Source organism: Ostrinia furnacalis, unplaced genomic scaffold, assembly GCF_004193835.3.
Source record: "Ostrinia furnacalis isolate ACB-3 unplaced genomic scaffold, ASM419383v2 OfSCF2106, whole genome shotgun sequence".
In the NCBI taxonomy this organism is placed as follows: Eukaryota; Metazoa; Arthropoda; class Insecta; order Lepidoptera; family Crambidae; genus Ostrinia; species Ostrinia furnacalis.
Genome location: NW_021132345.1, coordinates 691742 through 717526, shown reverse-complemented (window position 1 = coordinate 717526; position 25785 = coordinate 691742). Strand labels below are relative to the sequence as shown.

The following is a 25785-nucleotide window of genomic DNA, read 5'->3' as shown; positions in this document are numbered from 1 at the left end:
GTTTTTCTAATGCTATCCGGTAGCGATTCTAGCGTTCGTGGAAAACAGCGAGGCGCAAATAGATATCATTATTTAATTCTAGGTCGGTCTAGTATTCTTGGAAATGAAGCGAGATTTAGCACGATGGGTATAATAAAAACCCAACATCCCAACTTTACTTTGCGACTCCGTCGAAACGATAATGGATATGGGGGCTATTGGATAATGCAGTATGAACTCGGTCTTGTAAGCCTGTTTTTAACAAGATCTAGCTTTTCATGTCAACCTTATTCATAAATGATAAGAGCTAACACTACATGGGCAAAAATTGTTTTCTTCGTGCAAGAACCTCGGACTTATTCCCTACAGTTTATTTTAGTTTCAAAATTAACACCATCAGTACCATCACGTTCGGTCATTTGTAACAATGTTTACTCATCTATTTGCGTAGCCCATAGAAAACATCGTGCAAGTACTCTACATGTGACAAATGGATAGAGACGCTAATGCCTTTAACGGGGTCAGTGGTATGTGGCGAGCACGCGCTGAACTTGAGCAAACAGTCGCGTGCGCAGCCCATCAGGGCACGGTGAATGCGCGATGTAGGTTAGGATGATCGCGCGCCATTCGTTTGCGTGAGTGGCCATCGCTGTGCATTATACGTTCGAGTTGATATATTGAGATCAATCTATGTAGAAAGTAATGGAATAGTGTTGAAGATTTCAGGTGACATATAATATTCAGCCGCTTTCAAATCGTCTGGCGGCGAATTTTAAAATAGCTTAAGCGGCTGAAACTCTGAATTAAATGTAGCATGAAGGAAGGTTATAAAACTAACAAGCAAAACCTCGGACAGACAGACGGACATGACGAAACTATAAGGGTTCCTTGTTAGTACTACGGAACCCTAAAAATGCATTGGCCGGAGTCGCGGGCATAGGCCAGTATACTTCAGCAATATGAATGTTGCAATCAAAACCGCAACCACCAACTGATCGTTTCCAAGATGAATCTCGAGCGTGAAGCATTGCTGGTGAGGTGAAGCAAGCACTAGCAAAATAGGTCTCGTACGAGTAGCGTTTATTATTAATATCCTGTAGTCCAGCTACAAGTTCCAAGAAGTACCGACCCACCTTTAAGTGACAGACTTATAAGCTTTAAAGCCCCTGCTTTGCTTTCAGCCAGTAATGAAGCTATCCTGTGAAGAAGCAGCGCAATTATGTCAGTGGCTATAATCGGCGTCTCAATTGAGATTTTGGCTTTGGCGATGACTAAAATACTGACTAAAATCCAGATCCAGTCAGTGTTTTAGTAAATCCCAAATTTCTCTGGACTCTGGACCGGGATTTCTCGGGAAAATTCCCTAATCTCAACAATAGAACAATGACTCGATATTTCTACAGCCTAACCCTATTTAGCAACTAAACCTTATCATTTACAAACATTTCTTGTGATGGCAATTTATCGGGCAGTCGGTCTAGATAGCCTTTACGTAATGACCCGGGCTGTGCGAAATCGCGGCGTTTCCTGGCTTTGTCGGGCTTCGAATCTCAGACAATGTGGGTTTGTGCTGTTGTTTACCAAACAGGCCTCACTGCAACCTTGTGCAGGCTGTCGGTACTGCGCACTATTGTGCTTGCAACTATCAAAGGGCCGTTGCTTAAGTCATAAGTCACGGCTCTGCTCAATATGTCTTTTTCACATACGTTTATAAGTAGGTAGGTACATTGTATATGCTGAGATGCTACGACGCAACGCAAATCAATAATCCAGCGTGTCGGTGTATTCAAGTGTAATTGCTATGGTAAAGCTGTGGCATTTAACTTTTGAAACAGTTTTAAAACAATTTTGTGCAATAATTTGAAAATGCATCGATAATGATATATGGCGTTAAAATTAGTTTAGCTAAAATTATCCAGCAGCTTAGCTTTTAAATATGTAACAACACGAAAATGTAATTTGCCATAACTGCTTTAAATCTTTAAATGTATGTTTAAATTTACAGTAGCAGCTCATCATTGTACATTTAAAATAGCATTTATTACAACTGAATAAGTACTAGTATTTACTTTGATGTGCTGTAGGACTTACGTTCGCAAAGCATCCGAGAAGGTCGCGTTGTCGATCAAAATGCTCGTAAGTTGCGAAAATAGTTTAGTTTAAATTGTTTTAGACAATATAACTTGCTGTAATGTGTTCACACAGAAAATTACTCAATCATGTGATTTTGTAAATCTAAAGGCGAAACTAAGTACTTGCTTTAAACCTGATGTATTATTTAGTCATTCATTTATTATTCTACAACAAAGCGTGCAATAATTTAATTTTTAACTTTAGGTAGGTAATTCACGTAGGTGTATCGTAATAACTTTTCTTTTCTTTAGCCATGTCAGTAGAGAAAATGAACTGTAATGCTAAAGTATGATAATAAATCGAAATAAAAGATATTAATGTATCGAAAGCAACTAAAAAGTGCTGAAATAAATTGCTGCAGCCGTGTTTCCTGTTACACAGCACAGCAGCACAACGATTACATTTTTGTTTCAAATAGCATAAAGGATATTTTAATACAAAATGCAAGCTTTTTAAAAATACATTGCTATACGGGCTCTATTTTTTTTCCAAATCAGAAATCTTCATGTTCATCTACTACAAAACTCCGACCATTGTTCAAGCGATGTAAAATCCAGATACCTACTCGTACCTAGCTCGTAGCTACTTGTATATTTATAATTAACTTAAAAAAAAAAAACCGACTTCAAATGCGTGAACACAAAAAAAAACTTAAAATTAAAAATATTGCGTATAAAAAAGTTCATCCCCAATTTTCCACCCTTGGGGGTTGAATATTTTCTTCAAATTCGCATGAAACCACCCTTTTGATAATACCTATTCAACAAAAAAAATAATCGTTCAAATTGATTTATAATCGGCGGAGATATTGCGTATAAAAAAGTTCATCCCCAATTTTCCACCCTTGGGGGTTGTTTTTTCTATTATTAAATTTAAATGGGACCACCCTTGAGGTATTACCTATACGCCGAAAAAAGATTTGTTCAAATCGGTTCATAATTGGCGGAGTTATCGCGTAACAAACATAGAAAAAAAAGAAAACATACGGGTCGAATTGAGAACCTCCTCCTTTTTTGAAGTCGGTTGAAAAGTGGTGCTAGAATGATACTTACGTGCAGCTAAAATTAAGGCTTTAAAATTGCTTGTTCAAACTGAATGTTAGCTGTTGTGAACCGCAACCAGGAATTCCATGCTTCTGCGCACACGACCTGGCGGTCATGTGGTTTCCTCGTGACGTCACTAGAAAGTTTGAAGATAGGCTGGAACGTTCTCGGCACTTCGCGGACTTCCTCTACTTAGGCTGAGTTGCACCACCAAATTAACCGTAACTATAACAATAACGGGTGCTTTTTGTATGGAGTTTGACATATTTTTGACGTTTGTTATAGTTAAAGTAACATGATGCAACCCAGCCTTAGCGTCCCGGTGTAACTGTTAGCTGAGGAGAACTGTTCTGAGAACTGAGTGTGATTGAGATTTCCATAACGCTCCCCACTGAGTATTAGTAAGCGCCTTCTAACCTAGACATCGGTCAGACGAGGCGAGAAAAAACTTACACTTTTATTTTTTGATGTGAGTTCCTTTATTAGCATTTTGTAGTAAAGACTGAGAAATATTGACCTTGATCTCAAACATCTTTCACTCTCACTTGTAAGTACCTAATACCTAATACTGAAATATTGCCCATCAAAATTTCTCCTAGTTTACTTTCCGCGTGCATTCTCAACCCTCTCTACTCTACTTAAAGAGTAGATACCTGTCACGTACTCTACGATTTAACTTATTCCAAGTCCTTTATCGTAATTCGCAAGTCTCAAAACAGTAATATACAGAGAAGAACTCTTAAAAGTAGTTACCATCGTGTTCATTTGACACGCTGGAGTGATTTGAGACATTGCCCGAGGACAGTCGTGACTCGTCGCACTTGCTCTAGGTCCCAGGGTTTACTTGGAATGGTAATTATTTGAAAACTACACGTCAAAAGGGAGTTGCAGTCAAGTCACGGATAAGTTACGAGTGTTAACGATCCATTAAGCCCTCAATAGAAAGTTCTTGAAAATTAACTAGCTTTTTTACATATTTTCTAATGTGTGTTATGTAGATACGCTCTTATTGCTAAATAATAATAGAAGTTTTGTTTCATTTTCATGCTACTCATATTCTGTTCAAAATATCACCAAAAAATAACTTGACATTTCACACCTACAAAATGTATTTCACTAAAATGTCAATGCTAAACCTAATTAGGACTTCACTTGTGCAAAATTGGATTAATCATCATAATTATGTCGCTGCGTGATGCGACTTAGTGACCAGTGACGATCACACGTTGGGTTGCAACACTAAACACAATACGTGTTAACACAATCGTGGTTTATACGTGATTCGTGCCGTGTTTGACCTTGGGGATGATGCCCGTGAACATAAAGAAAGTGTAAAGGCTCGTAGACAACAAGGGGATACTTTAAAGGTATAGTAACTATTGATACTTTTGTAAAGACTAGCATTTATTAACACTAAACGGGACAAATCCCACCTCACGTTCATACCACTTACTGATTGATGTTCAATGAAACCTGATCAGTGAAGGTTGAGTCAGCCCAAGGGATAGCTGACGGTCTTGAAATCTAGAACGAACTATCTGAAATGGTGAACGCATAAAGGTTCCTCCGAAAACAAATTTTACTAAAGTGCTCTAAGTCTAAATTCAACATGATGACTTTACCAACGTGTCTTTAATTTTACCTATTGTCAACAGTCGTGACGATTGTGTAAAATGAAGAGGGCAATGGCTCAACATGTGTGAAAATTGTCAAAAGAACTGTTATGTGTGTCGTTCCACATAAAGAGCACGACCCTCGCCCATGAGAAACACGTGAAAAGCGAAGGCAATGTTGCACATTGGTTACCGACTATTTTCTTTGGGTTTGGGGATCACATCATCATCAATTCAGCCACAGGACGTCCACTGCTAAACATAGGCCTGGTACGTAGTGGCCTGCATCCAGCGCCTTGCTGCTTTTATGAGGTCGTCGGTCCACCTTGAGGGTGGGTGTCCTTCGCTGCCTTGCCGGTACGTGACCACGTACCGTCATGTCATCATAGGTTCCCAAAAAGTGTAAACCACAGACAACTATATTAACTAGGTTTTAGATGAGAATTTTGGACATTAGTTAATAGAGCGGTTGACTACATTAATGACATCGACAACATAATGGTTTGAAGCCGCAGATTAGGTTACAGTTAGCATTCCCACAGTTTATACAGTTTAGAACTATGGTCTAGCGCTTAACTCATTCGGTGCCTGAAGTATGGGAGAGGCACGAGAGGGTGTTTTGTAACGTCAAACGTCAGCGAGACTTCAGATCTCCTTCAGAATTATATTCAACTTTATCATGTCACAATTATATGTCAATGTCACCCCGCCGCATGACTGAGTTTAACACTACACTACAGATTAACTAAGCAACAATCTAATTCGAAGTAGCCGTTCTAAGTTGAATGCTAGCCCTCAATCTGGCGAGAATGTGCAGACCCACATAGAGTTCTTCGTCCCTTAGAATTGTCGGCATCTTGACCTACTCCGCGCATTCTCAGTCTAATGTAAGCCTTAGCCAAATCAATTAGAATCTTGCGCCATTGACGTAACGTCCTAATCAAGTTAGCTATAGACCCGAAAGAGTTGGAAATGCACAATTTAATTTAATAGACACAGCGTAACTTCGATTTTGATAAAGATTAAACGGAATGATTGCAAATACTGGGATAAGCCACTCAGAACTTTGAAATGGTGATTCTTCAGAGCATTTTCCGAGGGCGTCCACACAAGTGATGCACATAGTAACTATTATTTGTTTAATTGGACGTGTCGGAAAGCTTAATTATATGTTCAAACACTATCACTGCTAAATGGTCTTTAAAGAGCCATCGCCAGTTGCAGCAATTCGATAGACTGTTAAATTAAATAAAGTTTGAATGGCAATGCTTGGTTCATTAACCTATCAGTGCATCACTGATCTAACAAGCCAAGAGACGCAACACTTTTAGCACGATTTTAAAAACGAAAAGCATGGTTATTAACCATACTCACAAAGTTGTCTGCGGTTATGTCACCGAGCATCGGCGATGGTGGTGCCCAATCGATTACCTCTTGGTCATGCCGACTCCGCCGTAAGCGCAGGGAATTGAGCAAAACAGACATTTGCGCAAGCCTGTGAGATAATTGATATCAAAAACCTACACGGAACTTAAAGTTACTTAATTAGATGCTGGTTATGTAAGCGAACGATTTACTTTAAATTCTTAATCAAATATTGGTCGTAATTTGGTATTACCATTTCAGACTCGGCAACGATAAATAAACTAAACTGATTTAATTCTTAGCAGACAAGCAAATGTTAAGCAGCTTATACCTCTAAGATGTTTCTATTCTGTATTTTAGATTTGAAAATACCGTTAGCATTTAAGATTCTAAAACTAGATCAGCAATAACTTTCTGCGACGTCTGTCTGTCTAGAATAGATGAGAGAATAGATGAATTTGAATTCTTCTGCAACTCCATTTCCCAAACAAAAATATCACGATTAATCTGACAACTTGATATTATCCAACATTGACAAAAACGTCTGTCCTCGTTCTGACAAGAGATACAAATGACGGCTGATAAGCAAAAAACGTAAGTAATAAGTAGAAATGCTACAAAAAGTATCCTAATCATACTCGTATTTTCACTTCGAATAAGAAATATGTGAGAATAAGCAATGATGACGTGCGATAAATTTAAGGAAAATCCTCAAGGGATAGTAGAAAGGTCAGAACCCCTTCGCATCTTGTGACAGGACATTTTAAACCTTACAGGAAGGAGCCTAGGGCTGATGTAGAGTCACTTACCTACATGTAGGTAGATTTCCACCAATTTTTAAGGATTTTCACGATTGACATACGCCCATATTCACAACAATGCTTGCTTAAGTGAATCAGCAAATCGAATGCACAGCGTTGAATAGAGCTCTGTGATGGGTTCGTGTGTCACCCTATGCGTCCACGCGCATTGTGAGACCTCGTTGATGTTTGTGAATACGGGCAATAGGTAGACTATTTTTATAAATAGGACCTAGGACATGGAGTGCAAGTGTAGTTATTGTGCGACTTGTAAGCCTAGGCGCAGACTACCGATTTTTAGTTGGCCGATAGTTGAGTCAGGCTGTTAATCAGTACGGAGTTGTATGTTGTATGGAAGTGCGCACATTACACCGATTTGGCATCGGCAGATTCTTCATACAAATTAGAATCGGGCCCAACTATCGGTCAACTAAAAATCGGTGGTCTGCGGCTGTAAGAGCGGTCATTTTTCATCTAACGGCAATGCAAACGATACGCTAAAATGCTTCTCCCACGTGGTTCGCATGACATTCCGCGCATGGTCCATTTGTCGCTAGCTATGCTCGCGCGCACGGATCACCGCGCACATATAGATCGCGATACGCTTTCTTATTCAAATGTGGATTAATGGCATACTCGTACAGCTTCATCCGAAATGTTTATCGGATAATCGCGTTGCCGCGAGCGATTATTTCGATTATTCCGATGCAGACGATGCAGCTATCAAATCTTAGTGAAACTTGGTCACTGTTACAAATACTGATTTTTATTTAGAGATGAATAATACATAATGAATATTTTGACTGTGTATCAAGTATCAAATTCTACACTCCACGAGAACTGCTAGAGCAATTTAATTAACTCTGAAATTGTATCGTGATGCTGCCTAATTCTTAATTCTAGATGGTCTCCTACATAATGTATGTTCATTGTTCATGTGTAAAGAGAACACTGTCAAATGAAATGTTTACAAACAAAATACAATATGGGACAATAATTTGCGTTTTATGTCTTATGTCTTTTTTCCAAGACATCTCCGAGTTCTTTAATAAGGTGATATGGAACTTGTGCATAAAAATAAGTGGGTACTTCTCATTTACACTCAAATTTGATGGTCACACAATAATAGTTCATAAACGGTATAAGTTAGAACAATAACTTTAAAATCAGATGATAAAATATCTATTTAGCTACATACAAAATAAATTTTATCGTAATAGAAGCAAAAATAATACAAAAAAATCACATGAAACGATAAAAAACGGGGTCATTTTTCGCGTTCTCATCATGTCACACCTTCGGTTGCAATGAAACATTTGGTTATTGCATTCACAATTTTCATTCAATTTGTATGTAGCATATACAAAAATCATCGTAATTAAATATACTTTCCACACAATGGTAAAAAAAATATCTTCTTATAATTATTTTAAATTGAGAAAGCGAAATACGTTGGTCACACGATTTTAGGTACCTAAAATTTTGAGTAATAATACAAGATTGCCGTTAAACCGAACACCAGCAACCAATCACAGCGTTCTATTCGGTTAACGTCAGTCGCGCTTCGACCATTGGGGAGGTGCGATAGGTCGATCGTCGCTCCGCGAAAAAAATACGTAACTTTTTGTGATTATCCATAGACATACCGTCGCTTGCTTGAACAATATTTTCTACCTCTAAAATTTAAACAATTTAATTGAAACTTTGCTATTGAAAACTTAACATGTTAGACTTATTTGTGTAGTATTCAACTTGAACCGTTAAATTCAAATTTAAGGATAATTCATAAAAAACTAAAATTTTCGTCACCTTCGTGGCATCACCTTCGTTGTGTTTTATACGCGAAGGTGATTTTAGGCCACGAAAGTGATTTCTTGCTTTGGTTTATTTTAAAATATAGTGACTGGTGTTTATGTTTTTATAATATTTTAATAACTAATAAATTATACGTGGTAAGTAGAGATCAGTACATCAATAAATAAATAAGGGCCTCGTATTTTTGTTGTCTGTCTGTATGACTGTATATATGTCTGTATATGTGACTGTGTACCTGTTTGTAAATAAAAATATATTTTTGTTGAAGGACTGATAATCAGTTAGAGTTCTTTTTTATTGAGGTACTGATAATCCGTTTTTTGCTTCTTTAGCATTTCAGAATGCCACCAGTGAGTGTCACCCTTAAAACCAATTGCGTAGAATCTTGTAACTTAGTAGGTGACGTAATCGGTAAAATTTTATCTTGTACTTAAGTAGGTACCTATTTATATTATGTTATTGCTATTTATCTATGAAAATAAGACAAAAATATGTTTTATAAACACTTAAGAGTCATTTACAGTAGTAAAGTTTGAAAAAAATATTGCTGTGAAGTACAGAATCACTTTCGTGGCATCAAAAAATTCAAAACGTTAAAGCTTCCAAACGAGACTCACTATTTGACTGATTTACTGAGAATACACTTTTCACATCAAGCGCTACAATTTTTGTTTACAATAAGTTGAAATAAGTTAGAAATAAAATTCGCCACGAAGGTGACGATGAGAACCGTGGCGATGAGAAATACTCAAGTACTTTATGATTAATTGAATATCAAACTTTAGACCAACACAATAGCTACCATTAATGTTCCAATTTAGCTCACTCAATCAGAATTAAAATAACCATTCGGCGCAATAATAATATGCTGATAGCAACAAATGGCCTTATTAGAGATAATGACATAATAAACGGTACAGAAAGCTGGGACAAAGTAGGTCTCAAGCTCGACCACAGACATAATGCAATCGTCTGAAACCTGAGCGAAAGAGGTCAACTCCTCTGGGCAAAGATTACTCAAGATCACCTTTACGGCGATTTTGTGAATACAAACACTGCACTAATGCAGGCCACATTATTTTGAGCTGCTATTAAATCCCATTAACTGACCTTATATGGGAAGTTTTGTAGTTTGCCTAAATACCAAGTGTGTCAATCAGTGTCAATCATTGCCCTTTTGTGTATGTTAAAGCTAGAACATTAGGCACTACGATATTTTTTGAGTACCTTCTTGGTTTTGTTTATAGCACTTATCTACTAAACAAAAGGGCAGGCCTCCTACTAGGTGGACCGACGATCTGGTAAAGGTCGCGGGAAGAGCCTGGATGCGGGCAGCGCAGGACCGTTCATTGTGGAAAACCTTGGGGGAGGCCTTTGTCCAGCAGTGGACGTCATTTGGCTGAAACGAACGAACGAACTAAACAAAAGCTTTGTCTTATAAATAACATCAAAATTCATTACGTTTATTAAACGCTCCTACTACTCGTAAATCCTAAAAAATCTGCAGTTTATTCACTTTATATGTAGTTTCTTATGACGGAAACTAATTATTGCATATCTGTAACTTTTCAATGTCAATAACAAATGAATTCTACCGATCGCGATCGTTATTTCGTTTTTTCGAATAATATTATTTAATTTTACACGTGGTTAGCGAACGATTGACCGAATTAATTATCTTTAGACAAACAAATACTACAAAAAAGAAATTGATTGCTCGAATGGATAATTTATGTAACAATAATTTATTGCTTGTATTAGAACGGAAGATAAATACCAAATAAATCAACAATGTACATATTTTTTTTGCTTCTTACGTTTATTGTTATTTTTAATTAAAAATTTTCCTGTTTTTGATTCCGTAATTAAAGAAGACATCGATAATATTGAATAACTCGGCTCCATCTTGGTAATTTCGCTCACACTGCCTCCAGGCGTTAACTATCATTCGCGAGTAGGTAGTAATAATTATAGGTTTGATGAGTAAGAATTCGTAACACGTCCGCATAGGAAGTGTGAATCACATAACTTACCTTCAACGCTGTTGTCTCACATTTTTGCGAAGACTGAACCAATATCGAATGACTCAATCGAATACTCAATGACTATAAAGAAGCACGTTATTGCATTGCGTATAAAATATGCATTAATTCTTGAAATAAGTTTAATATACAGGGTGTTTGGCGCATCGTGTGCCAAAATAATTTGGCGGATAGAATGGGTCCTTTCCTATATTTTCAGCCCCCATAACACGTTCCATGCCAGGCGGCTACTTTTAAATTAATTTTTTTTAGTAATTTCATCAAAATACCCAAATTGCATCATTTAATTTTGATTAAAAAAAAAACTACTAGGCGTAGCCTTAAAGTAAATATTTTGTTTTGACGTGCATTGATGTAGAGTTACATGAAATCTAAATTTACTGGCAAATATCATCTAGTTTTTTTTTAATTCAGCTTTGAAGTTTTCCGAAAAGTTAAAAGTGGACTGAACATTTAAGTTTACATGGCTATAATTTTTTTTTTAAAAGAGATAGCGATCTTCGGATTTTATCAAAACTTCTGTAGTATATCCCCATTCAAACGGTATACTAATCTTGTTTAAATAATAACAACAACTTCACAAATTCCTTAAATTAGTGCATTGACCCTACTCGGACTGATTTGCGAAATTTGTGTTTATAGCCCCTTTTTGTGTAAATAGCACGTTAAACACCTAACAGGTAAAAAATATTGATCTTATGCAATGTAAAAACCTTTTCCCTATCGTTTTTCAATGTGGATTTCTTGAAATTATAGACGAAAATAATTATTTTGATCGTTTATTAATTATTACAAATTTTGTTCAAAATGTCCGCCTCGGCAACGTATAGATACACTCACGACATCTTCTTCTAATTTTGACTGTTGTCGTATGCAGCCACATTTCTCTTTTTATTACTACAAAGGCGTTTTCTATTCGTTGTTGTAGTTCTTCTATTGTTTGAATCCGTTACCTACACCAGTTCTTTAGTTTGTCCCCAGACGTAAAAATCTAACGGAGTTAGGTCTGGGGAACGTGCAGGCCACTGTATAGGGCCATCTCTTCCAATCACAAAATTTGTAATAATTAATAAACGATCAAAATAATAATTTTCATCTTTAATTTCAAGAAATCCACATTGAAAAACGATAGGGAAAAGGTTTTTACATTGCATAAGATAAATATGTTTTACCTGTTAGGTGTTTAACGTGCTATTCACACAAAAAGGGGCTATAAACACAAATTTCGCAAATCACTCCGAGTAGAGTCAATGCACTAATTTAAGAAATTTGTGAAGTTGTTGTTATTATTTAAACAAGATTAGTATACCGTTTGAATGGGGATATACTACAGAAGTTTTGATAAAATCCGAAGATCGCTATCTCTTTTAAAAAAAAAATTATAGCCATGTAAACTTAAATGTTCAGTCCATTTTTAACTTTTCGGAAAACTTTAAAGCTGAATTAAAAAAAACTAGATGATATTTGCCAGTAAATTTAGATTTGATGTAACCCTACATCAATGCACGTCAAAACAAAATATTTACTTTGAGGCTACGCCTAGTAGTTTTTTTTTAAATCGAAATTAAATGATGCGATTTGGGTATTTTGGTGAAATTATTAAAAAAATTAATATAAAAGTAGCCGCCTGGCATAAAACGTGTTATGGGGGCTGAAAATATAGGAAATGACCCATTCTATACGCCAAATAATTTTGGCACACGATGCGCCAAACACCCTGTATTATTTATGCATTCGTGCAGCCGATTTAAGTCTAGTTTAGACACGATGTGTCGACAAGTTACAGTTATTGTTATTAATATTTTAACCTGAATGACTGAAAAAAATTAAGAAAACGTTTCATTGAATGCACCGCATGTCGTCTGTGAGTCACCAGTCTGCATACTGATAGCTATTTTAATGGATCGAGACTAACAAAATAAAACGCGTCATCAACTAACTAAAGACATTTCTTGCGAATTTTTAAAAATATCAGAACGTTACTCAGCTACGAATCTAATATACCCAAAGAAAAATAGATCAAGTTTCTGAGGGTGCCATAAGTTTTATGTTCAGTATTTTTAGACTTGAATAATTTATTCATATATAGCCATTTGTAGCTTAAAGGCATGAACGCCTAAAGTTTAATCCTCTCATAAAAGGTCAGTTCAAAAATGAACCTGTGGTACGGGTAATCACTACGAAAAACAATAAACAAAAAAGTTGCTCAGCGTGAAGCTTGTTTTCGCCGATTATTTCAATAATAGGAATTGATGGTTAGGTAGCTGTACCTATTTAATTTTATTTATCTTTTAACTGGTCATTGTGGATGGAGATCTTGGTCCGGTGGTGGTCGTCCTTAGGCTGATGCGACGATAGGAATCTCTACAGATCCTCAAATCGACTCATCGTCATCATCATTTTAGCCACAGGACGTTCACTGCTGAACATAGGCCTAATGATTTCCACATCGCCCGTTTGGTAGCAGCCTGCATCCAACGCCTCCCTGTTCAAATCGACTGCCAGGCTATTGTCGCCTCTAGCTCTTGACAATTGAGTTTAAAATGTTTTTTTTTTGTTGCAGGACGTTCAGCGCGATCGGCAAGGCCGAGGCGGCGCGTGATGAGCCCGCGCAGGATGCCGGCGACGCCATGAACCGCGAGAACGTTTCGACCAAGATCGCGGCCGGCATGGACCGCTGGCAGAACACGCTCGAGGACATGATCAACCTGCGCTCCTCGCACAACCACGTGTTCAAAGACAACTACTGGGTGAGTCTACCTCATTGAGAACTTCACAACTACCCGTGAATCTACCTCTTTGAGAACGTATCGAACAAGTCGCGGCCGGCATGGACCGCTGGCAGAACACGCTCGAGGACATGATCAACCTGCGCTCCTCGCACAACCACGTGTTCAAAGACAACTACTGGGTGAGTCTACCTCATTGAGAACTTCACAACTACCCGTGAATCTACCTCTTTGAGAACGTATCGAACAAGTCGCGGCCGGCAAGGACCGCTAGCAGAATATGCTCGAGGACATGATCAACCTGCACTCTTCGCACAACCACGTCTTCAAAGACAACTGCTGGGTGAGTCTACCTCTTTGAGAACGTTGAAAAATTGGCAGAAACCGTGGCAGAACACGCTTGAGGACTTGATCAACCTGCGCTCCTCGAAAAAACACGTGTTCAAAGACAACTACTGGGTGAGTCTTATAATCTAAGAATTAAGACAGCTAATCTTCTTGGATCTCCCAGAATTTGTGCGGGAAGTGTTCACACACTTACTTATTATACTGGAGATACTTTACCTGATCATCTTGGCGCAGTACTGATATTACTTGTAAATTAGTCTAATAACGCAGCCAGCTTGGCACGACGTCGTTTGACTATAATTTTCTGTGGCCCACACTAGATTTACTTACTTATGTCATTTAGGAAGTAAAATCTCTTCCGTACCTGCAAGTTATTACAAATAACATTAAAACAATATTAAGTAAGATTTTATTTAATAGTAAGAGTTATGAGTAAAATTCAATGATGCATTCATGATGCAATGGAAGAAACTTATCATTAATGTGCTCCTACTCGCTCGTGGCAATATGAAAAGTAACAATAACACCACAGTGAAAGTAAAACGCTGGTAATTGGGCTAATGGAAACGATTTTTTACTCAATACGAGGAAAAGTCGGAGGTAAAATTTATTTTGCTGTAAATAAACAATCTTTGATCACGACTAGGTAAAGAGTTTACTCGGTTGAAGCACAGATAAGTTAAAGTGAAGTAGTTAGGTCTAATTTTGAGCTACAATTGGAATGAGTTTCAACCGCCACCTCTTATCACCAGCAGTAGTGTTGCCCCGAAGTAATGATAGGGCAATAAAGCTTTTTAAGCGCACTGAAAAGGGCCAACACACTAAAAATTGAAAAGATATATGCACCACGGACAATAAATATCAATTAAGGGGGCCTATCTTATGAGCAATTAGCTACCTATTAGAATTTGATAATTAGAAAATGCCGAAAGGCATTAAGTCCGCCTTATGTACACCGTTCTATGTGCATATAAGTTTTAAATAAATAAATAAATAAATACCTGCCAATAATGTTTTTCACAAAATCGCTTAAAAGCACGGAACCTTTGTTTGTCACCTGTCATCCGCTTTGCAATGGATAAGTCGAACCTTAATTTCGAACTCCTCCTATGTTCTTCTGATTAATTTCGTTACGGGTCCAATCAGGGCCGGATCTACCTATGGGCTGATTGGGCTGCAGCCCAGGGCCCCGGGGTTACAAGGGGCCCCCAGATCCCGCTAAAAAGTAGGCCATAATTTGAAAAAAAAAATGTCTGTAAAGTCGGTTTACGGACGATAATTTTACGTGACAACGTCATAAGAAGTTTCAGCCCAGGGCCCCACAAATTCACGATCCGGCCCTGGGTCCAATGTCAGTTTAACTTTCCCCCGGGACAAACTTGACCTTCATTGATTGGGTTTTTATGACGGTCAAGCTGTAGATCCTGGCTACACAGGAGTTGCAGTGGTGGGATGGGAACGAGAGGTGGGAATAGTCCCGTTATAAAGAATTGGGATAATTTAAAAAAAAATATTATGTTTACCAACTGGCTCGAGCCAGTAGATTGTCTTCTTATACTACATTTTGTTAAGATACGAGACATACTTAGTTATTTCGGTGAGATGCGTTAAGTTATGCAAAAATTACCTATTCCATGCATAAAAAATCTGTTAGATCATTATCGAATATTATGTCATAGCAGCGAGATAAATCCATTTGGAACCAGGTCAGGCATTAACTTAATGCTTATTTAAGAAATTTAATTTGGGTTTTTTCAATTTTATTATACTTATTTAAAGTCATGAAACTTCTTGATGTTAGTAATTTGACATGGTAGAGAATTAAAGATCGATAGTATTAAAGATATTTTTATCATTGCTAAGGTAGTAGTTAGTCCAAAGTACCTAAGTATTGATAGTTTTTGACCATGATTATACTCGTACTACCTACTCGGATAAATAGTAGGAGTATCGATACATTTTCGACAGTAAGCTCTTTTCAGCTATCTCAAGCTTTTTCTTACCCTATCGTCTGTCAGATTAACAGATACCTACCTACGCTATTACATATTTCTATGCTGAAATATTTATCTTGGTAAAATAATATCTACTTATTAGACAAATATGTAGTCGAATTATTGTTTGATCAGTATCGATGACTTCTAGAAATCAGTGTTGTAAGTTACGTAACGGTCCCTTGGCTTAGTAGTTGAAATGCATTTATTCCGAGTCAAGCGTTTTATTTCATAATAGTTGTGCACACTACACTTCCCGGCGGAAGTGCGCATCTTCATTCAACTCATGCGCATAGGGTTACCACACGTTGTTATTTAAGCACTTGTCTATTCAGTGTAGACTTCGACAAATGATTTGAAACTTTCTCTGTGATATTTCAATGCCAGTGACGTATACGTGACATCATCAGGACTGTCCTATTTTAGCGTGACAATTCACGCTGTTATCTTGAGGGTGCATTTTTAAAACGAAATTGACTTGTTTGTTTCGTCTCCTTTTCTTTATACGAGACTAGCGGCCGCCCGCGACTTCGTACGCGTGGATCCCGTTTTACCCCCTTAGGGGTGGAGTTTCGTAAAATCCTTTATTAGCGGATGCCTACGTCATAACATCTAACTGCATGCCAAATTTCAGCCCGATCCGTCCAGTGGTTTGGGCTGTACGTTGATAGATCACTATGTCAGTCAGTCAGTCAGTCACCTTTGGGTTATTAATTTAGATTCTTTGTTTTTTTATATGAAAACTACATTAATATCTCAGGACTTTCCGTTCTAACGCGTACTAACCCTATATGCGCAAGCGCAAGTTCGACGCAACTGTCCACGTCAGCCACCCCATTATAAACCATAGCACCATGGTGTTCGAGTCTATTTCCGTTGCAGTGAAAGTAAGTTGTAAAGAAAGTTTGTTGTGCGTTCGTATAACGTATCGTTGGTTAATTTAATCCATTGATGTTTACCGTTGCGGACCTGCGCGTGACCAGCCAATAAAGATATCTTGGACGTGTCTGCGGTGTAATTAGCAAATATGAATAGTAAACTATTTAAACTGAATTCTTCAAAGTAGGAATTTGTTCTTTAAATATTTTCTAGAGAGTTTCAAAATGTTATTTTCAGCTTAGATGATGAATAAATGCTAAGTAAATCATATCTACATAAGTGACGAAAACCAATACCTACCTATTTAAGGTCCAGTTAAGTTCTAGACGATGAATTCCTGAATTCTTATTTAGTTTTTAACTTTTCTTGCGGGTTTTTAACTCTCTATGTGTTTTATGTCGCCACTATACCTATGAATGTCCGAACAAATTATTAAAGGATATCAACTTCGTTTATTACTAATATTCATGTTTATTATCAAATCAGATAATATAGGATTTGATTATAATGAAATTGTAGAGATGGAGTAGGTATCTACCACACGAAGTCATTATAGCAGTCAATAGCTTTCCAAGAGGAAATTATGGTTTTTGTTATTTACTTGTCACCGCAGTGTGGGTTAAACGTCTATTAATTTTTAATAAGGAAAGAAAGTTTGTAATCTATGTATGTAATAGGTAGTAATAGTAGCTGCAATAATGCTATGGCTGTAGCACCTTTTGTAGATAAATCTTACTGTCACGATGGACTTATTCAACTTATAGTAATAAATAAGATTTTGACGTCTAGCTAAGGGCCAGCTGCTTACCCCTGGATGTCAGAATTCAGTCGTTAAGTTTTATAAATATCATCAAGCATTATGTGGACTAAAAATATACCTTCATTTCATTATCAATCTGAACATCACTAACACAAACGTCATTGTTTTGATTCGACATCGCAAAAATTACACACATACGCTATTGCCAGAACCATGAACTTGGCACTTATTAGCACCATCATTATGGTGTTTCCTACTTAATTAATAACCTAATTAGCCGAACCGAAATGTATCCTGTTTATCGATCGATCTTATTTCCGTTCAGCCGAAAACAAAGCATTTTGTTTTGTTGTTTATTGTTTTTTCATCATCATCATCATCATTATTTCAGCCACCAGGATGTCCATTGCTGGTCAAAGGCCTACCCCAATGATTTCCATATTGCCCGTTTGGTAGAGGCCTGGATTATCATGGATCTGTTGTTCGTTGTTGTTCGTTCGTTTCAGCCAAATGACGTCCACTGCTAGACGATCTATGTTGTAACTAAATATTATAAAGTGTTATTTTTTCAATTTATAAGCTTCATAAATCATATCAGCGCCAGCATAATAAAGGAAATAGTTTTACCTATTATTACATTTGAATTAAAAAGGAAGAGAAGCGTTGAAACAAAATAATAAAATGTACCTAATTATGATTGTTCTATATTCCTTCCTAGACCATTTTTGCAGTGATTGTCATAGTTAGTAAATCTGAAAAAAGAAATGAAGGTAATGTAAAATTAAATAACAATAATTATAAACACAAGAAAAAACTAAAAAATATTTATAAAGACATTGTCGAGGAATTTCGATAACACAAAATTCTATCTACTAATATGTACTGGGTACTTTAGATGTGAGCAAATAAGTAGGTATTATAAATGCGAAAGTTTGTGTGCATGTATGTTTGTTACTCTTTCAAACAAAATCTACTGTAATGGATTTCGATGAAACTTTACAGTATTATCGTTATTGGTTTTACGCGGGCGAAGCCGTAGGCTAAAGCTAGTTTGGCATATTTTTATTATACAGGGTGTTTGGCGCATCGTGTGCCAAAATGATTTGGCGGATAGAATGGGTCATTTCCTATATTTTCAGCCCCCATAACACGTTCCATGCCAGGCGGCTACTTTTAAATTAATGTTTTTAGTAATTTCACCAAAATACCCAAATCGCATCATTTAATTTCGATTTAAAAAAAAACTACTAGGCGCAGCCCTAAAGTAAATATTTTGTTTTGACGTGCATTAATGTAGGGTTGCATCAAATCTAAATTTACTGGCAAATATCATCTACTTTTTTTTAATTCAGCTTTGAAGTTTTCCGAAAAGTTAAAAATGGACTGAACATTTAAGTTTACATAGGTATAATTTTTTTTTAAAGAGATAGCGATCTTCGGATTTTATCAAAACTTCTCTAGTCTATCCTCATTCAAACGGTATACTAATCTTGTTTAAATAATAACAACAACTTCACAAATTCCTTAAATTAGTGTATTGACTCTACTCGGACTGATTTTCGAAATTTGTGTTTATAGCCCCTTTTTGTGTGAATAGCACGTTGAACACCTAACAGGTAAAAATTATTTATCTTATGCAATGTAAAAACCTTTTCCCAATCGTTTTTCAATGTAAATTTCTTGAAATTAAAGACGAAAATAATTATTTTGATCGTTTATTAATTATTACAAATTTTGTTCAAAATGGCCTCGGCAACGTATACACTCACGACATCTTCTAATTTCGACTGTTGTTGTATGCAGCCACATTTCTCTTTTTATTACTACAAAGGCGTTTTCTACTCGTGGATTGGAAGACATGGCCCCATACAGTGGCCTGCACGTTCCCCAGACCTAACTCCGTTCGATTTTTACGTCTGGGGACAAGCTAAAGAACTGGTGTACGTAACGGATTCAAACAATAGAAAAACTACAACGAATAGAAAACACCTTTGTAGTAGTAAAAAGAGAAATGTGGCTAGACGAATAGAAAACGCCTTTGTAGTAGTAAAAAGAGAAATCAAAATAATTATTTTCGTCTTTAATTTCAAAAAATCCACATTGAAAAACGATAGAGAAAAGGTTTTTACATTGCATAAGATAAATAATTTTTACCTGTTAGGTGTTCAACGTGCTATTCACACAAAAAGGGGCTATAAACACAAATTTCGAAAATCAGTCCGAGTAGAGTCAATGCAGTAATTTAAGGAATTTGTGAAGTTGTTGTTATTATTTAAACAATATTAGTATACCGTTTGAATGAGGATAGACTAGAGAAGTTTTGATAAAATCCGAAGATCGCTATCTCTTTAAAAAAAAATTTATACCTATGTAAACTTAAATGTTCAGTCCATTTTTAACTTTTCGGAAAACTTCAAAGCTGAATTAAAAAAAAGTAGATGATATTTGCCAGTAAATTTAGATTTGATGCAACCCTACATTAATGCACGTCAAAACAAAATATTTACTTTAGGGCTGCGCCTAGTAGTTTTTTTTTAAATCGAAATTAAATGATGCGATTTGGGTATTTTGGTGAAATTACTAAAAACGGAAAACTTCAAAGCTGAATTAAAAAAAAGTAGATGATATTTGCCAGTAAATTTAGATTTGATGCAACCCTACATTAATGCACGTCCAAACAAAATATTTACTTTAGGGCTGCGCCTAGTAGTTTTTTTTTTAAATCGAAATTAAATGATGCGATTTGGGTATTTTGGTGAAATTACTAAAAACATTAATTTAAAAGTAGCCGCCTGGCATGGAACGTGTTATGGGGGCTGCAAATATAGGAAATGACCTATTCTATCCGCCAAATCATTTTGGCACACGATGCGCCAAACACCCTGTATATTTTAAAGTAGATTTTCTCTTTTAAAAGTAAACCTATGAGAGCATTGTTTTTTGATTCATAGTATCACTACATTGTCCCAAGCATGGCACATTAAAAATTCCACTTCATACTACCGCCCGATTTGATCTGTACCAAGCACCCACAATTTCTCTATCTGCATACAATGAACGTTTAAAATTCAAATCGTTGCTTATCGCTTGTTGCCAAAGCTTTTACTCGACGTTTCGAGTTTTACAATGCTCATAATCTGATGCTGCATTATGCAGTTACTGCAGTTAGTGCATCAAGATACTTCAATGAGAGCGAAAGTGAATATTTTGGTATAGGTAGATAGTCGACAGCACAGCTACACAGAGTGAAATTGAAATCGTTGGCTAGCTTTTAAAATAACACTCTACATGATACACAGTACCCTAATATATTCCCAAAATATAAGACAAATCCAATGAGTATAATGAAAATATTGAAAAACTTGTAAATAATTTTAAACTCTTCACAAGAGTACAATAATACTAGTACAAATAAAATTATAGTAAAAATCGAGAAAGGGATATAAATTCATAAAATAATTTTGATAATTAAACGAGATATTTTTGCATGAAAAGTTTTAGCTATAACATTGCATTGACAATTTGACATGTAATAAAGATTATAAATCAATTTCATACTCTCATTCAACTATGCTCATGATTTTTCCAGCATTTGATCCAGTATTTTCTTCTACATTATTCGCTCCTTGTTAAAGAAAATCGCAATTCGATTCGTATTATAATTCAATTTAGTTGTTGTATACATTGATTGTAAGTTGTAACCCAGTTAGATATACTAGTATTCGTGAAATTAGAATTAATTTCGTTTAATTTCATTCAATTTAATATAAATTGCTGTAACATACACCCAAGTATTGAAACATGTAGTTAAAATGTATGTACGATTGTACGTACATGTACAACTTGTTATTAATCTTAGTACAGCCAGATTCAAAAGAATATAACCTATTGTAAGTAGAAACAAAATATTTTGTTATTGTAATTTATTTACTTATCAATATCAGAATACTTGAAACTAACTTTGTGGTCTAATAATACTGATTAGCTTTTTTATAATTATTTATTTAATTAATAAAAGCGTTCAAAATTGAAAAAAACTAACGCTGGTATTCATTTATTATACTTCGTAAGAATAACATTTATGTACTATTCTCGGGATAGACATTTAGACATTGCTCGAAAGCCACTAGAAAGTTTTTATTGTTAAATTTTCTGCAAAATTAACATCTACATAATTTCCAATTTCTCCTATTAATTTATATTTACATACATCTTAATTTTATCTATGCAAGCGAGTATCTGTTTAATTTAACTTGATATGATGAAAACTGCATTAAACAGTAAAGAAAACGCATTAATCTTTAGTAGAGTTAATGACTTGCCATTATAATTTTCCTTATAATTAACTGGTCACTGATATTATACGCAGATGTCCGTAATAACTTGAAAGTTCATCTCGAGGTATGTACCTACCTACTTTATTAGGTATTATACTATACTAGCTGTGCCTGTGACTTCGTAGGAGTGAAATCATAGGACTTTCATACAAACTTCCAACCCCCGTTCCAAACTACATCCCTAAGGTAAGGTAAGGTAAGGTAATATTAGATTTTGTAGCAAAATAGAAGATAACATAAGGTGGTACAGTGTTTCGTCATCTAGAATTACTATGATAGTTGTACCTATTTTTCTTGCGAAATGTAGGAAGCAACATTTACTTTAGTTTTTACTTTATCGTAACAGTTTTTAGACTAATTCATTGTCTGTAGCCGTCGCGTTAAAAATAACTTATTTAAATTAACCTATTTGGTTGTTGTTGATTCAATTTTATGTCAGCGGCGTGAATAATGGTGATCGATTTACTTTTTCCTTGTTTAGTAAATTTTAGAACAAAAAGGAAGGTATTATTTGACTTAAACATAAAAAATATGTAATATCTACATGCTTAATTTATTATCGTGAATGTAACAACGAGATATACTTACGGTAACATAATTACGAGACACCTGCGTAATTATGACTTACGTTTATGTGACAAATACTTGCCAGTGTAATTTACATTTAATATTTATAATTATTATTTTGCACACTGAAACATTTTATAATAACTTGTCAGAATAACAATATGTTGTTTGGAATAACTAGCACAACCTGGCTCTACTAAATTCATATTTAAGTAAATTTACATAAGTTTATTGAAAATCTACGAAAATTTAATTATTGTTTAGTTTCTCACACTCCGTAAAGTTAAGGCTGAGATGCACCATCTTACTTTAACTTTGATAAACGTCAAAAATCTGTCAAACTCCATACAAAAAGCACCGGTTATTATTACGGTTCAAAAAAGGTGGTGCAACTCAGCCTAAGACTTTATCCTCACTGCCTATGAATCTATGGCATAATTTATAGTTGTAACCCCTCAGATTTTCTTGCCCTAGAGTAAATCCTCGGTCTTAGTCCATAGTCCAGTTAAGACAAAGTCGAGAAGAGCGTAAAAAATACTTATTAGGTATGACTTGATATTAGAGTACTTAGATAGGTACTAGGGCTGGGTTGCACCATCTTACTTTGACTTTAACAAACGTAAAAAGTCTGTCAAACTACATACAAAATACGCCGGTTATAGTTACGGTCAAAGTTAGGTGGTGCAACTCAGCCTTAGATTGACTGAAAAAGATTCAGACAAGTTTGATCTTAGGTTGCTAATGTTTACAGAAAAACACACACTTTACAAATAAGTACCTACTCTTAAGATGGAAATGTAGGTTATTTCGAAAACTTATTGTCCTTATTTATGGAAATAATGAATACCCAAATAACGTAATGCCGTTGTGAATCGCCTTCAGCGAATTCCCTGGTCCAGAGAATCGATTCGAAATCGATTGTCTCACGCTTGGGTGTGGTGGGTGACGCCCCTGGCATAATCCATTTCCTGGTACTTACAGCACATCAAACTATCTTCATTCGTTACAAAATGACTCCTATTCCAACTGCATTAAGTCTTGAGTTTGATATGCCACCGACGTACGAACTACTTTGTGCCTTATTTCGAAGGCCTGAAAATTGGTTAGGTATTAATTCAACGAAAAAACGCGCCTCAAGCGCAATAAAAATCCTACTGTTAGTAACATAAATAAATAAATAAATAAAATAAATAAATCTTTGGACAATTTCACACAGCGCCAGCTAGCCCCAAAGTAAGCAACTCAATGCTTGTGTTATGGGTGCTAGCTTAACGGATATACTACTTATATACTTTTTTTTTATTAAATACATACATGTTATACATATTTACACCCAGACCCGTCACAGAAATTAAAATTCATCATTTTTAATTTCTGCCCGGCCGGGAATCGAACCCGGGACCTCTCGGCATAGTAGTCCGTTCTGAACCACTACACCAAACGGCCGACTACTTTCTAGTACATTCATAGGCACAGTTCATAGGAAAAACTGAAATTGAAAGAAGAGTACATAGAATCCTATGAAAGTGTGAGTGCAAACCTGGTGACGCTGTAACGGATTCACGACGATGCTTGCTAAAGTGAAGCAGCAAATCGAACGCATAGCGTTGAATAGAGCTCTGTGATTGGTTCGTGTGTCACCCTGTGCGTCCACGCGCACTGTGAGACCTCATAGCAATGTTTGTGAATACGTGCCTAAATCTTATTTGTAATTTATCACTGGAAATAATTTGTTACAGATTTATTAACCCTGTGTTTTGCGTTTCAGGCCCAGAATGGATTTGACGAGCTCCGCCGCTACGTGAAGCAAGGGAGCGACTTCAGCAAAGAACTCGCTGCAATATTACAGGAAAGGTATGAAAACATTTTATTACACTGAAAAACTCTCGCTTAGTTATGTTAGTAATGTAGTAATGTGTTGATTGAAAATGTGTCCCGTTGAAATTGTGTCTCGTTGGAACCAAATCGTACCAACCTTAGGCTGAGTTGCACCACCTAACTTTAACCGTAACTCGAATAGTTAATAACCAGTGCTTTTTGCGTGGAGTTTGTCAGATTTTTGATGTTTGTTAAAGTTAAAGTAAGATAGTGCAATCCAGCCTTAATAACTATTTCATTGGAAGTACATAGGTAAGTACCTAAGCATGAGAGGGGTTTTTCCTTAAGATTTTAAACCAGTAGATAAAGCAATGAAGTGAGTTACAGAAATATCACTGCTTTGAAATGAAATCCAGAGTTCTGTTCACAGCTAACATGTGGTTAACTTCAAAGCGGTTCCTTTCCATATTTCCGTAACCGCAATAGATATAAAATATCCAGTACATGCGGTATAGAACGAAAGTAGTTAAACTACAATACACAGATAAGTGTTATCGACATTTCTTCGTAACATTTACTTTCCACGCTAGAATAAACAATACGTCATTGTATTCGCGATCGGCAAGTTTTTAACTCGTCACATTAGAAATGCAATCTACGGGTATGAATGTGAATGAACAAAACGTTTCGTTATTTACCAACTTTCGATCTTACGCGTTAAAAATGTCTCAAAAGGGCGCGGCAATGGCCACTAATCAGAAATAGCAGTCTCAAGGCGCCTCCAAGTGGGCCAAGAAGAGCCGACAAATATAACATTCGTTCTACAAATTTAAATCGTACCATTGGCCGAGACGGCATTATCGCTTTTACACAACAGATATAGTGGAGACGTTACGCCATCCACGATTATTTCTATGTCTATTTCCGTGGCGGATTGTGAAATTGTCAAGCGGTGCACTGACTGCAAAGTGCAAATTATCGGAGCGAGCATCGAATTTCTAATGTTGGCCAACCCTATTGCTGTTTCAAGACAAATATTAAACTCTCAATGGTCACCAACAATAGAATTAATTGTATCGGGAATTATATCGTGTACTTGTTTAGATCATCCGATTGCACTACGAAATAACACTTAAATTCTTCAATGAGAATAGATATTAAAGGCATTTGCCCGCAGCTTCACCCAGCCTCGGAATTTCGGTTTAAAACAGAAAGAAGTTCGCGCGCGAGTCTAATTTTCAAAAAGGGGGTTTTCTTTCCTGGGTCTCTAATTATATTACTATCTCTAACTTTCTAGTACCAAGAAATTTGTATTTTTTAACGAGGAAGCTCTTGGTTTGTATCTCACCTGATGGAAAGTGATGAACAGACCCAATCAAACTGCTTTGAAACTGCCGCTGCCTTCAGTGTGTCTACTGCCGCGCTGCAACTGACCCGCACTGCTTCTGACCCACGCTTAGTCTGCCGAAGCCTTTGCGATCGCGCACGCGCACGCGTTGATGTGGTTGAAGCTTTGCGATAGATGTTGGTAGGGTATGGATGTTGTAATAACAGTTAAGGCCG

General features: G+C 36.2%; 1 protein-coding gene across 4 annotated transcripts in view; it reads left to right on the top strand.

Annotated features, from left to right (window-relative positions):
- Nost (Nostrin) overlaps positions 1-25785 on the top strand; it is a 79420-nt gene that overhangs the window by 42068 nt on the left and 11567 nt on the right. For 2 of the 4 annotated variants that reach the window (XM_028307184.1, XM_028307183.1), the window contains exons 2-3: positions 13354-13540; positions 24173-24258. In XM_028307184.1, the coding sequence (XP_028162985.1) occupies positions 13421-13540; positions 24173-24258 (206 nt within the window). In that variant the 5' untranslated portion in view covers positions 13354-13420. Of the gene's footprint in view, positions 1-13353; positions 13541-13573; positions 13702-13960; positions 13979-24172; positions 24259-25785 lie in introns of those variants that run through there. The other 2 variants (XM_028307185.1, XM_028307186.1) reach the window with 2 other exon arrangements.